Source organism: Mchenga conophoros, linkage group LG1 (genome assembly GCF_057382185.1).
Source record: "Mchenga conophoros isolate Kocher_MC1m ecotype Shallow Benthic linkage group LG1, M_conophoros_male_GT1.1, whole genome shotgun sequence".
NCBI lineage: Eukaryota > Metazoa > Chordata > Actinopteri > Cichliformes > Cichlidae > Mchenga > Mchenga conophoros.
In genome coordinates, this window is record NC_140526.1 from 24,408,772 (window position 1) to 24,421,076 (window position 12,305).

A 12,305-nucleotide genomic window follows, 5' to 3' on the forward strand; every position below is an offset into this window, starting at 1 on the left:
CAGTGCATAGGTTTAGTGGATACACAGGGTATCTTGTGAATCCACTGTAAAACACACACACACACAAAGAAATTCCTATACTATATTTTCATTATTTCATTTTTTATGTATGTTTAACTTATGTGTCAGGTCATCATCAGTCAAAATAAAGCTGTAACACCTATAAACATATAGTTAAAAGGGCAACAATTGCACCTTCCTTCACATTTTTAAATGCTTTTCAGTTAGGCCGGATTAGAGTCTCTGCCGGGGTGATTCTGGCCCCCGGGCCTTGTGTTTGACACCTTTGCTGTAGATGGTGGGTCATTGTCATTATTGTATACTACTCAAACACAGGAATCCAAATTGAACACAGCGTCATCTTGCTGGGTGACCTTTTTGTTCAGGTATAATACATACCGCGCCCTGATGGTCTCCCTAATCGGTCCAGCCACATACATGCAGTGGGATCCACCAGAGCAAGCCTATTGCACTTCACAGCATGCAGAATCGAAAGGTAGTGTCACAGCCCAGTCCAGAGTCTGTGTCCCAGTAGGGCAGAACTGTTTTGGTGGCATAAGGGGAAAGGGCTTCATACACTATGTGCTCATAAAGGATTTGTTCCTGTAGCCAAAAATATCTGATGGTAATTTCAAGAGTCAAGATTAGCTGTATTTCTCACATACATAATTATACAAGTAAAATCTGCAGTGAGAAGCTTCACAGACACTTATGTACCAATCTGGCTGAGAATAAATAAGAGGAAGACATAGCTTTTTAAAATGGATTAGCCAACTGGTAGCACAACCATAGTCCAAGTATGAGTATCAGAGTAGTCAGGGTGTAGGCTTATTAGGTCATGGTTTGACTCTGCATTTAACTGCTGAAACAGAAATCTTCAGTTATTTCCTGTTGATGTTCAACATTTACTGAAGTTGATGAAGATGTTAATTATAATCTTATCCATCCTAAAAGCAAATATGATGTGTTACCCACAGTGTAAGGTAAGTGTAAGGTTTCTGTTGGAGCCAGAGCTCATTTTTACTTGTGTTTTTTCCCCCTGAGCAGTTATAAGTAGCAGTAAGTGTGAAAATACAGTGTCTATTCTTGTGATCAGTCATTTTCTATTTCTATCAAAGGAAATTGCATGTTTCAGGAAACAGACTGAGCGAGTTCTCTGTTGAAATCAGATCATCATGCTGTAGAATGACAACAAAACAGACAGCAATGGAAGTGGACACTGCTTTTCTCAAATCCAGGAGGGGGATTGTGAAGGTGACAGAGATGGTGAGATATTTGCTTATATCCTAACTTTGGACATTTGGCGTAATGTGGTGTAAAACAGCTGATACATGCCGTTTCGCTGCCTTGTGCCTGTTAAAAAGGGGGAACAGAAACAGAACATGGCGCAATAGCTTCACAATGCTATATGCTTTAGCTGGTAAATGTTAGTATGTGATTTAAAGGCTGTTGCTGAAGTGGATCATGACCTGTTTAATCTTTTTAAATGTCATGAGGAAAGCTTCTCAAAATGACAGTTCCTGTTTTTCTCTCTAAACTGAGAGGTGCAACACGTTGCAAAAAAAAAAAAAAATTGCGAAGCAACCAGTGGACGAGAAGGAAGGAGACCTCACAGTACACAATGCAGTTTTAAAATAAGCTGTTATCAAACATCACAGTGTTTTTTTCTTGGCTCTGTTATCTCAGTGACAGTTTCTCTTTGCAATCTCCCCCTCTCTGCTGTAGGTGACTCTGTTTGTGGCTTTTGTGTGTTTTGCTGTAGCCTCGACACCCAAGTACATCGCAGCCACAGCGTTGGAGTTTTTCATCACCTCGCTTCTGCTGGTGCTCTACCTGCTCAAACTCAACAAGAGGCTGACCTTCTTCTTTTGGCCTCTAGTTGTAAGTGATGTGTTACAGCTTTGGACATAGTGAGAGAGAGTGAAAAAAAAGTGTGACTGCCTGTTGCATGTTCAAGCTCTTGTTCTTTTCTTTTTGTTCTCCTTCTTCAGGATGTATTGAATTCAGTCTTTGCAAGCGTTTACTTCATCACCTTGAGCTTGATGGCCATGACTTCTTACATTAACACAGGCATGCTGATTGGAGGGGTGAGATGTATTTAAGTGTATATACAGTATGCTCAGTAACATTAAACCTTCATGCATTGGCATAGATTCACTTCTGGAGCACTACTCTAAGTTTAAACAAGCCTTTACCCCTGAATGACTTGTTTTCTTGTTTCTCAAAGAGAGGCGAGTCCTTAAAGTTTGACTGTGTAAAAAACGTAAAAACACTCCCAATATGAGTAGCCTACATACACACGAACACACACATGTGGAATGCAATGGATGTATGCTGAGATGTACCCTCTTTTTGCAGATCATGTGTTTCCTCTTAGCTGTGCTGCTGTGCGCTGAGAGCTACATTCTGTTCAGTATCATCACATTCAACAGGCCGAGGACTGAAACGCAGAATACATAAAACAGACGAACTGCAGCAAACTAACGACAACGTGTGCGCATGAATGACCCCAACCCGCTAACTGCTTTTGCATTCTGTGCGTAGTTTAAAGGTTTAGCTGTAGAAGTGTTTGTTAGTTTATTCACAGGCATATTTGATTCTGTAACTAAGCATGGTGTGGCTGTTTAAGATTTCTAAATTGTAAAGGGAAAGAAAAAAAAATATCAATAAAGATTTTTTTCTTTGTGACATCATGAGTTGTATATTTCCGCCGTTGTGTGCAGCTGGGGGCATCGCATTTCACATCTGGAGAAAGCAGATGTTGCACTTCTTTTTTTCTGGCGCTCGCGCTGCATTTCCGAGCTTGTCATTGTTTCCGCTTCCACCTCAGAGAAGCCTCACGCCTCCTCATATCTCATTTGAGTGTGTGTGTGTGTGTGTGTGTGTGTGTGTTTATTTTGCACTAAAATCGCTGCAGTACTTGTAGTTTGAGCAGCCCGGAGCTCGAGGAGAGTTTTTCTTTTCATAACAATGGGGGACATCGAGGCTCCCAGCTCGAACCGGCCGCCCCAGGCTGTCCTGAAGTCCATTCTTCCCAGCAAAGAGTTCGTCACATCCAGGAAAGGAATGCTGCTTATTGCTGAAGTGGTAAGAAATGACCCGATGAGCCAGGCCAGCAAATCTGAGCGCCAGTGGACCGTTGTTTCACCAAAGGCGCAGAGTTGTGGGTAGTTTCTGGCAGTTTTTGCAGACACTGCACTGTGTTGATTTCAGCGCACATTCAGAAATAACTTTAAAAGCTTGGTTAACTGTCATTTTAGGTTCACTCGGTTTCCGTTAGGTCTCCTTTAGAAACGGAAAGAACAGTAAGTTTAAAGCAGCCGTGAGACAAGCTTAGGAAACTCTGACTGACTTTATACTGGATCGTACTGGTTTGGATGGACACGCGGTGAAAAGCCTGAGGTAACCACTGTTGTCCACGCTGTCAATGATCCAAGTAAACCACGGTGTAATTCCAGGCTCTCTTTTGTGCACAATTCATTTCAAGTTCAAATATATTGAGAAGAACTTGGGTTTTTATTGTCGATTTCAACAAACCAAATACTGAAAAAAAACTTGCGCCGTGGTGTTAGTGTGAGATTACCAGCATCGCGAGTTATTTGTGGGAAGGGTCTTCTCGCTGCAAACCCTCAAACTGTGTCATGTGACATTCGGCTCATGCTGGGCTGTGAGTGAGCAGTTATCTTCCCCGCAGTCACATCCTTTTCTGTATGTCGCCTGGAGCACAGCTCTACACTCCCACACAAAGCGCAGTCTCTTTACTGCTGCTTCACAGCGTGGAATGGCCTGTAACCCACGTTAAACAAGACCCAGATAGTAGTGTGCAAAAGTCTTTAGCCAACCCTAATATCTTTATATTTCCTATATTCTTGAAGGAGCCAGAATTTGTTGTGACCAGTAGTGCCAGGCTTGTTAAAAGTTTTTCTTTGGACAGCCCCAGTAGTTAAACATTTTCAGATTTATTTTACTTAAACCACATAATACTCAGCCAAGAAACAGTTGTATCTTTAGCCTCTTTGTTATTAGCAGCCTGTCGCAAAAATACATTGTTTCGATTTCTGTGGTCGAATCTTTAATAATGCCAACGATAAGACAGCTTGATAGAGATAAAATTACATTTTTGCACAAACAAGGTGATTCTCACAGAACTATTGGCTGAAAGCTTGGCATATCTCAGCATGATGTGCAGTGTGTCCTTAAAAAAATCTCTCAGAAAACTGGACAAGTGGTGGACAAATGAAAAGAGTGAGGTATGCCAAATCATGCAAGAGGTGGACTGAAAATCAGTGGCAACAGGTCTGATGTAGTGTTAATACCAAACTTGATATTTTTGGTTGTTTAAATGGAAGTGGGGAGGAGAGAGGTACAACAGTGAGTGTCTGTGAAACAAAGTGGAGGCTCTGTCATGGTTTGGGGCTGATGTTGGAGAACCTGACCAAATTGGTGGAATTATGAAGAGAGAAAAGTACCATTAGATTTTGATCCACCATCTGCAAAGCATGTGACTGGCAACACCTTCATTGTTCAGCATGACGATCACCCCAAAACACAGTGCAGTAAAATCATACCTGGATAGAAAAACAGACAATGAGACACTATCAGTCCTGGATTGGCCTCGCAGAGCCTTGATCTCGACATTTTTGAAGCCGTGTGGGATCATCTTGACAGAGAACAGAAAAAAAGCCAGCCAACATCCAAAGACTTAAAGAAATGACAAGAAAGCTTGCCTAAGAGAGTTCAGCCTGTTCTTAGAGTAAAGGTGGCCATATCAAATATTAACCTTCAGGCTTGTTCGAACTGCACAAACTGTTTTTGCCTTACATACTGTATTTCCATCTAAATCACATTTTGCTAGCAAAATATAAAGAAATCAAGGGCAACACAAGACTTTTGTCAACAGTAGAAGTCAGAAGTGTGTCCTACTTGGACTGTAGGTGAGATACCACGCCTGGTTTAGGCTTATTTTAGGAGATTTGTGATATACTATGCAGCACTTCTGTTCAGTGAGTCCATTCCTAAACTTTTCACAAGTGAAGCATGTCAGTGCATCTCGCTGTATGTGAGTGGTATGCTTTGCAGGATTTTCAAGATTTTAAAATCATGTTTCTTATACTTTCCAACTCTTTGCTTATTTGATTTTTGAAGCAACTGTTTAAATGCCAAACAGTTAAAAATGTTTTCTCCTTCACCTCAGCACCACAAACAATAATCCACCGGTATAAAAATGAGGGCCAAGTCTGAATGAAGGGTGGCCTTTTCAAATGTTACGTTTTTATCTCAGTGGTAAAGGTATGATACGAGGTATGAAGCTAAATTCATTTGCTTTAAGTTGCTGTGTAAGCTAAACGTCCTTGCAGTAGTTGGGAAACCTTTGAATGAACTCACACATCTGTGTGCGATTGTCTTTCTGATTAAAAAGATTTCAAATAATACGACACAAGTCCACAGTCGCTGAACTCAAATGTTACACACGAGGCTTCTAAAGAAAATAGATCATACCATAATACCACTGTTGCGCTGCTTGGACATATCAGGCAGGCTCATATATGCATCTGCTGAGCATGCAATACCGTACATAGTGTGTCAGACCACTGTGTCTTTCTGTGTAACCACAGGGTCTACATTTAATGTGCAGTAAAAGACAGGACTGTGTAGTGTTTGACATGTTTCCAAAATGCAAACAAGCTGTTAATAAGAGGCACATGTTGAGGCAAAGCGTGCCACCTAAAGATTGTGAGGCTTCTCAGCTCGGTACGTAATGCATGATGGATGTTTTTGAGAGGTTACAGATTCACACTCACAGGAAATAAATGTCTTCCATAAATATCTCATGGCATATATGAATAATTTTTCTTCTTGGATGTTGTCAGTGTTTAGAATGAAACTGGCCAGTATAGGTTGGAAAAGATTTGTTAATTGATAATCTATTAATCAGTGTCTTTTTCCCAGTGATTCTTTTTAATTTAACTGTAACGTTTCTTTTTAATTAGTTTTACATAATTATAATCGAAACAATAATTTTTTTCTTTTTTACTGACACGAGTCCAGCCACACTGTAACAGAATATATTCAAAACTTTACTGTTAAGTGTTGCCTTACAGGAAAGTTTTACATCGCTCGGTAGCAGCATTTTTATAGCTGCAGGAGTTTGGGTTTAGAGTTCCTACGATCAGGCTAGTGTGGGAAAACTGACTGAGACAAAGACAAGATGGCCGTGGCTGTTTGAGATTACAGCGTCTGGGCTCGCCTTCATTTGTGCTGATGTGGTGTGTCCAGCTCTTCCTGTGGGGAGCTTCAAAGACAAGGCGGGCTCGGCCGTCTCGTCTTTATGATTAATAAAAACCAATAAAACATTTTCCTTTATTTTAGCTGCGTTTGTTTTGTGGATGTTTGCACAAGCATACATGTGGGAGGCATACAGAGAAGGGTGACGGAGTAGAAGCCTGTGTGAATAGCTTTTAACAGCTGTATCTCCTTACAGGAAGTGGGCCTGAAGCTGTAATTCACACAGACTAACAGCTTCGGGGCACTGCTACAGTTCATTATTTAGATCTGACTTGGAGAATCCTACTTGGAAATAACTCCACACCATCTGGCGTCTTAAACTTTTTATTTCAAATGCCAAAGAGTTGTCTTATTTTCTATTTCTCTTTGTTTTGTCTTGCTCTTTTTAGGGTCTGTCCTTTATATCATTCGTGTGCTTCGCTGGATCCTCGGCAGCAGCATTTGTGACCGTCCCCCTGCTGGCATTCCTGGCTTCTCTCTTCTTGCTGTTTGGTTACTCCACCAAATTCAACGAGAGGTTTAAAGGTTTCTGCTGGCCTCTAACGGTGAGAGCAGCTGTTTCAGAAAGAACCTTGAAACTTTGCCCCGCATGATCTTGCGGCGCTAAATGAAGAAATTAGTCGTGTAGTGTTTGATTGTGTCTCTGAATCAGCTCCGGTGTTTTTCTCTCAAAGGATTTCATTAGATGCGTGACTGCCTCCATTATCTTTTTCATCATCTCAATAATGGCAGTGTCCAGATACTCAGACGGTTCCTCAAAGGCTGCTGGGGTAACGCTGTCATCATCATCAGCATAGTCCATAACTGAATACATTTGGCATTGTATTCACATTGTATTTGCCTCTTTTTGCAGATATTTGGGTTCATCGCCACCATTGTTTTTGCCGTAGATTTTTATTTCATTTTTAATGAGCTGGCCAGTTTCTTGAAGCAAGGAGGGGAGTCCAACGAGGAACCGTCAAGACAGCAAGGTAACAAAGTCACCTCATGTACATATAAGTACATGTTTAATGTAGTTTCATAATAGGAGAGAAAAAGGTAAAAATAAAATTAGTTTTTATGCAGGCTCTGAGTACAGGTCCATTCACTGGTCACTTTATTAGTTACACCTTGGTAGTTGTGTTTTGGACCCTCTTCTTTCTTCTTTGTGGCAAATGCTTGAAGCATCCATCAGATGATGGACACTGTAGTTATAAAGGGATGGAAATGATCAGCAATAATACTTGATAATATTTGTAATTCCAAGCAGAGTTATTATAGTTACATTTTCTAGTTAGTCTTTATTTCATTTCATTTTGACTTTTTGCTTGTCTCAATCCAGTCTCAATCCAGTTACTTTCCAGAGTTGAACTTCTTGTTTCAGTTTAGCTTTTATTGTTATAAAATAATGAAAACAATTAACGGTTTGAAAGCAGTTGACTCACAGTCTTGTAGACAACCTGAATCTCAGTGAACATATCCATCATCGCCTCATCAGCCAAGTCGTTATGAAGTTTTTAACTAAACTAAACTAAACTAAGCTAAAACAAAAACTTTGATTTTTCATTTTTTCACATCTAGTTTTAGTTTTTAGTTTAGTTTTAGTAAACTATAATGAACTTGCTGCTAATTGTGCCAAGAAAATATCTCCCTCACCATTACAGATCCAGCACCAGCCTAAATCGTTGATTCCAGGCAGGATGAGTCCATGCTTTCATGTTGTGTAGAGACTTATCAGACCAGCCAGCATTTCTCTAATCTTATATTGTACAATTTTGGTGGTCTGGTGTCAACTGTAGCATCAGTTTCCAGTTCTTAGCTGACAGGAGTGATACCCAGTGTGGTCGCCTGACCTTTGGCATCAACAAGGCATTTTCAGCCAAAGGATATTTTCTCTTTTTTTGAACAATTTTCGGTGAAACCTAGGGATGATCTAAATAAATACCAACAACCATAGCACATTCAGAGTCACTTAAATCAACTTCCACCTCACTGTGAAGGTTAGCAGGTCACCTTGACAGCGGGCTGCCCCCATGTGATTGAACAGGTGTACCTAATAAAGTGGCCAGTGAGAGTATGTGCCTTGGAGTGATTATTATTGCGATTTGCCACTAAATAAATAAAACTGAATTGAATTGAATGACACACCTGGACCTGTAAACTGTTCAGGTAAACATGTTTTTAATTGCATGCTTTCAGTGCCATAACTGAAGTATTTTGTTTCCACACTGAGGTGGCAGCACACATTCAGAGATGGATCATTTATAAACTTCACTTTGATGTCTGATCCCACTGTGCAAAGCATTTTGTGCAAAGCATGAACCAACCCTTTCAACAAAAAAGTTTCATTTCATTCCTTAAAGCGTGCACTCTGTTAATGAAAACAAAACTGGCACCCTTAGACAGTTCTCTATGTTCAAAAGATAAAAAATGCCTTTCTCCAAGTGCACCACGTTTTGTGCGCTTGTTATTTTCTTCCTTATTGATGTAGCTCGTCCACAGAAAGTGCACCCAGAGAAGTGATACTCCGTCTGACGCAGAGTTTTCTTCTCTTTTTTTGTTTTGTAGATGAATTTTCAGACTCTGACTCAGACTGAAACTGTGGGGATCTTTGGCAGAAGATGTGTGATCATGCAGTCTCAACCTTTGTAGTAAAAATCAACACTGCCGAGCAGATATTTGCAAACACCTGCCTGGTTTTGTGCAATAGAGTTACAGAAGGACACTGTGTATCAAGGTCAGACTCATTGTTGGTCAGTTTCAGGTCGCCGAACACGAACAAAGAAGGTTTTAGTGCAATTCACACATTAGAAAAAATACTTTTTAAACTGATGCATCAAACACGCCAGCCTTCTGTTTTATTGGTTGTTACACAAAGTTTATAAAACATGTTCTTTTCTTTTTTCATGTTCAAGTTTACTTCCAGTGTCTTAGATCATTTGCCACAAATGTAAGAGCTACTATCACTCCAACACTTTCCTGAAGCTGTGAAACTGTTTCTGCTCATGTTATGGAGAAGCAGTTATTAACATCAAAATGTGCATGCATTATGTCTAAATCAGGGGAAAATGCTCTAGCCCTGTTTACATGTTTGCACACTAGAACACTGCAAAATGCCTTATTGAATAAATGTTTACCAATGTACTAATAATGTAATGATGCTGTAACAGGAATTCAGACCAGGAGGCCTGCTTAATTATCCTTTATTAAATTGACAGCATGTTTATAACCCTGTTTCCTATAAAGTTTGCACACTGTGTAAAATGCAAAGATATACAAATCATTTAAACCCTATATTTAATTTTAAGCATCAGATGCTGCTTTCAGAATTCTTCTTATTTACTTGAAAGCAGTAGGCTCATTTAGAGATTGATTACAGCAAAGCTTTTCCTAAAAAAAACTGTAAAGGGGGCGTGTTTACAACTCAGCTGCGTTGCATCTGCTCTGTAGTCTGTTAAAAGGGACCTAAGGAGTCAACTTGCTATGCTTTTGGAGATAAATTGCTTTCCCTTTGTTACTTTCAGAAGCTTAACAACTCCTTTGTTGTATTTTTGTTTTCTAGTGCTCCAAATGTTTTTAATAGATGTCAGATCTGGTTTACAAGCAGGCCAGTTCACCAACCAAAGTCTTTTAATAATGGATTGCATTTATATAGCGCTTTTCAAGGCACCCAAAGCGCTTTACAATTCCACTATTCATTCACTCTCACACTGGTGGAGGCAGCTACAGTTGTAGACTGACAGAGGCCCGGGGAACGAACCGGCGACCTTCCGGTTACAGATGTGCTTCCCAACCCCCTGAGCCATTAGGTTGCCCCTAATTTAATATGTATGTACAGAATGTGTTTTAGCCTAGTCTCGCTTAGTAATGCACGGCAATACCTGACACAGCTGGATGTAAGAATGTGTTACTCCAAAACCTGATTTATCGTTCAGCATAAATGATGCCTTCACAGATGTGCAACTATACCACTAGGGGAGCCCATAGGCCTGCCCCAGGCTCCCTTTTGACTTTATTTTTCCGATTGAGTCTATATTAAATGAACTATGCTTATAGAATGCAGAAACATTTTTTGCCGCTTGTTTGAATGTTTTTTTCTTGCTTTGTGTGCTAAATTTTTGATTATTAGTGTCTACCCAAAGCCCATGCATCGATTTCCATTATAGAACTAAGGATCACAAACATTCGGTACAGGTTTCCAGCCTTGTCCAGATTTCTCTGGATCAGGTGAACCCCTTCCTAACTTTACTTCTGAAAGACTCAGTTTCTCTGGGATGCTCTTTTCATATATCATGTTACTAATTAACCTAATGTGTTGAGCACCAAATTTCTTTCTGGATTGCACAAATTTACAACATTTTGCCGTCTATTGTTGCCCCTGTAATGACAGCTTTGTAACATTTTACTGGCATCAAACTCAAAATGAGCTCATGTAAAAAAAACAAAAGTTGTTTTTAAATTAAAAATCTAAATTAAATAAAGCTAATTTTGGCTCGTGCCTTATTTAAGAGTGGTTACCAGAGCACGTAGCAACGCATGCTTGATTTGGTAGGTCTCTTTTTGTTTTTTTCTTGTTGTAACCCCAAAAGGTTTGTGTCTCCTCCTTTTCAGAGTTTGAATGAGCTAAAATCAGTTTCATTCTAATTTGATTCACATTTTTCACAGTGTTTTGACATTTTAGGAAACAAAGTTATAAAAAATTTTGTAGCCTATATTACAAGAAGAGAATGGTTGGCTGGTTACAACCTCTGTCCAACTGTGGTAGATTTATAAAAGCCTATTTTACAATCTGAGGATAACCTTTGTTTATCTTATGTTTATTTCCTCATATGAGTTTCTGTGATGTGCTTGAAGACATTAGAAATCATGCTACTTTGACACACTTACTAAGGTAACACACTTTGTCGACTTCCTGCTCTTTTGTTTGTGTGCTATTTCTTCATATGTGCATATGTGTGTGCAGTTTATTAAAACCATTTAATGCAGTATTACTTTGAGAAATTCTAAATATCTGCTATATAAATCATTGTATGTGTTTTTTTTATTTGCATGTGTGATGTATGATTTCTCTCCATCCACTGCCACTACTGACAAATTAGATGCACTAGAACGCCACAGTGACTGTTAATGAAATCTACACGAGTGCTACAGCAGCACTGAATTAAAAACAAATGACTGGGAATTGGCCACCATGGCATTTCCCGCATTTTTCAGTGCGGTAAATTTTATGGATCTGTTACAGCTGTAGCTTCATGTTTTAAAGTTGAGTGGAAATAAATGAACAAAATGAGAAAAAGACCTTGCAGGTCTATGCAAAATAAGAGCTAAGATTTCCATGAACCCGTCTGCAATGATGTTATAGATCGTTTATACCCTGTGAAAAGCAAGAATGTCAAACTCATTTTATATTGTGGGCCACATAGAGTTCACTTTGATCTTATGTGGGTTGGATCGGTGAAATTCCAGTTTCTCTGTGTAAAAAGTGTAACTGTGGATTCACTCATTGAAATATCAACACAAACATAAACAATTTAAAAATTATGTCTCAGTTTTTCTACATGGTAAAGAAATGCTGTTGTATTAAATAAAATAAGTCGTTCAGCACGACTCTTCCAGCTTAGATTGTAAGAAATAATGTGTAAAATTACAGAAATCTGTAATTTAATTACTTTGGTGTAATGTGACTGGCCATGGGTAGGAAAAACTGTAAACTGTGTTCTTCTTCACATTTTCCAAAGTCATCCAGCGGGCCTGATTGGGGTCTTTGCTGGGCAAATTCCAGCCACCAGACCTTATGTTTGACACCCTTGTCCTCAACCTTAACTTTAAACAGGCTTAAAAAGGTAACACGGGTACAGACATTGTGAAAGTGCACATTTCAAACATTCCCAAATGGTTTTAAATGATTTATTCTTTCCAAGAAGTAGGAGAACCTTCAGTTTATTTGAAACATTCGAACAACATCCCCACACAGTACCATTTTATAAACGGGTACCTTTGTAAAACCAGTGTAGATGTATGTTGCCTGCTTGTTTAGTTTT

General features: G+C 39.4%; 2 protein-coding genes across 3 annotated transcripts; both read left to right on the forward strand.

Annotated features, from left to right (window-relative positions):
• Positions 1-825: 825 nt before the first annotated feature.
• LOC146583412 (chemokine-like factor) lies at positions 826-2,693 on the forward strand. Of its 2 annotated transcripts, none has more exons than XM_085271336.1 (5): positions 826-983; positions 1,170-1,266; positions 1,726-1,881; positions 1,992-2,087; positions 2,359-2,693. In XM_085271336.1, exons 2-5 carry the CDS (start codon positions 1,186-1,188, stop codon positions 2,458-2,460), a joined length of 435 nt encoding a protein of 144 aa, XP_085127462.1. In that variant the 5' UTR covers positions 826-983; positions 1,170-1,185; the 3' UTR covers positions 2,461-2,693. The 2 variants fall into 2 exon arrangements, with proteins under 2 accessions (XP_085127462.1, XP_085127453.1); XM_085271327.1 differs by having other exon boundaries at positions 828-983; positions 1,119-1,266.
• A 109-nt stretch (positions 2,694-2,802) lies between these two features.
• LOC146583413 (CKLF-like MARVEL transmembrane domain-containing protein 3) lies at positions 2,803-12,105 on the forward strand. The gene is made up of 5 exons (XM_085271314.1): positions 2,803-3,087; positions 6,675-6,830; positions 6,960-7,055; positions 7,139-7,256; positions 8,833-12,105. The coding sequence occupies exons 1-5, from the start codon at positions 2,971-2,973 to the stop codon at positions 8,859-8,861; spliced, it is 516 nt and encodes a 171-aa protein (XP_085127440.1). The 5' UTR covers positions 2,803-2,970; the 3' UTR covers positions 8,862-12,105.
• Positions 12,106-12,305: the final 200 nt, after the last annotated feature.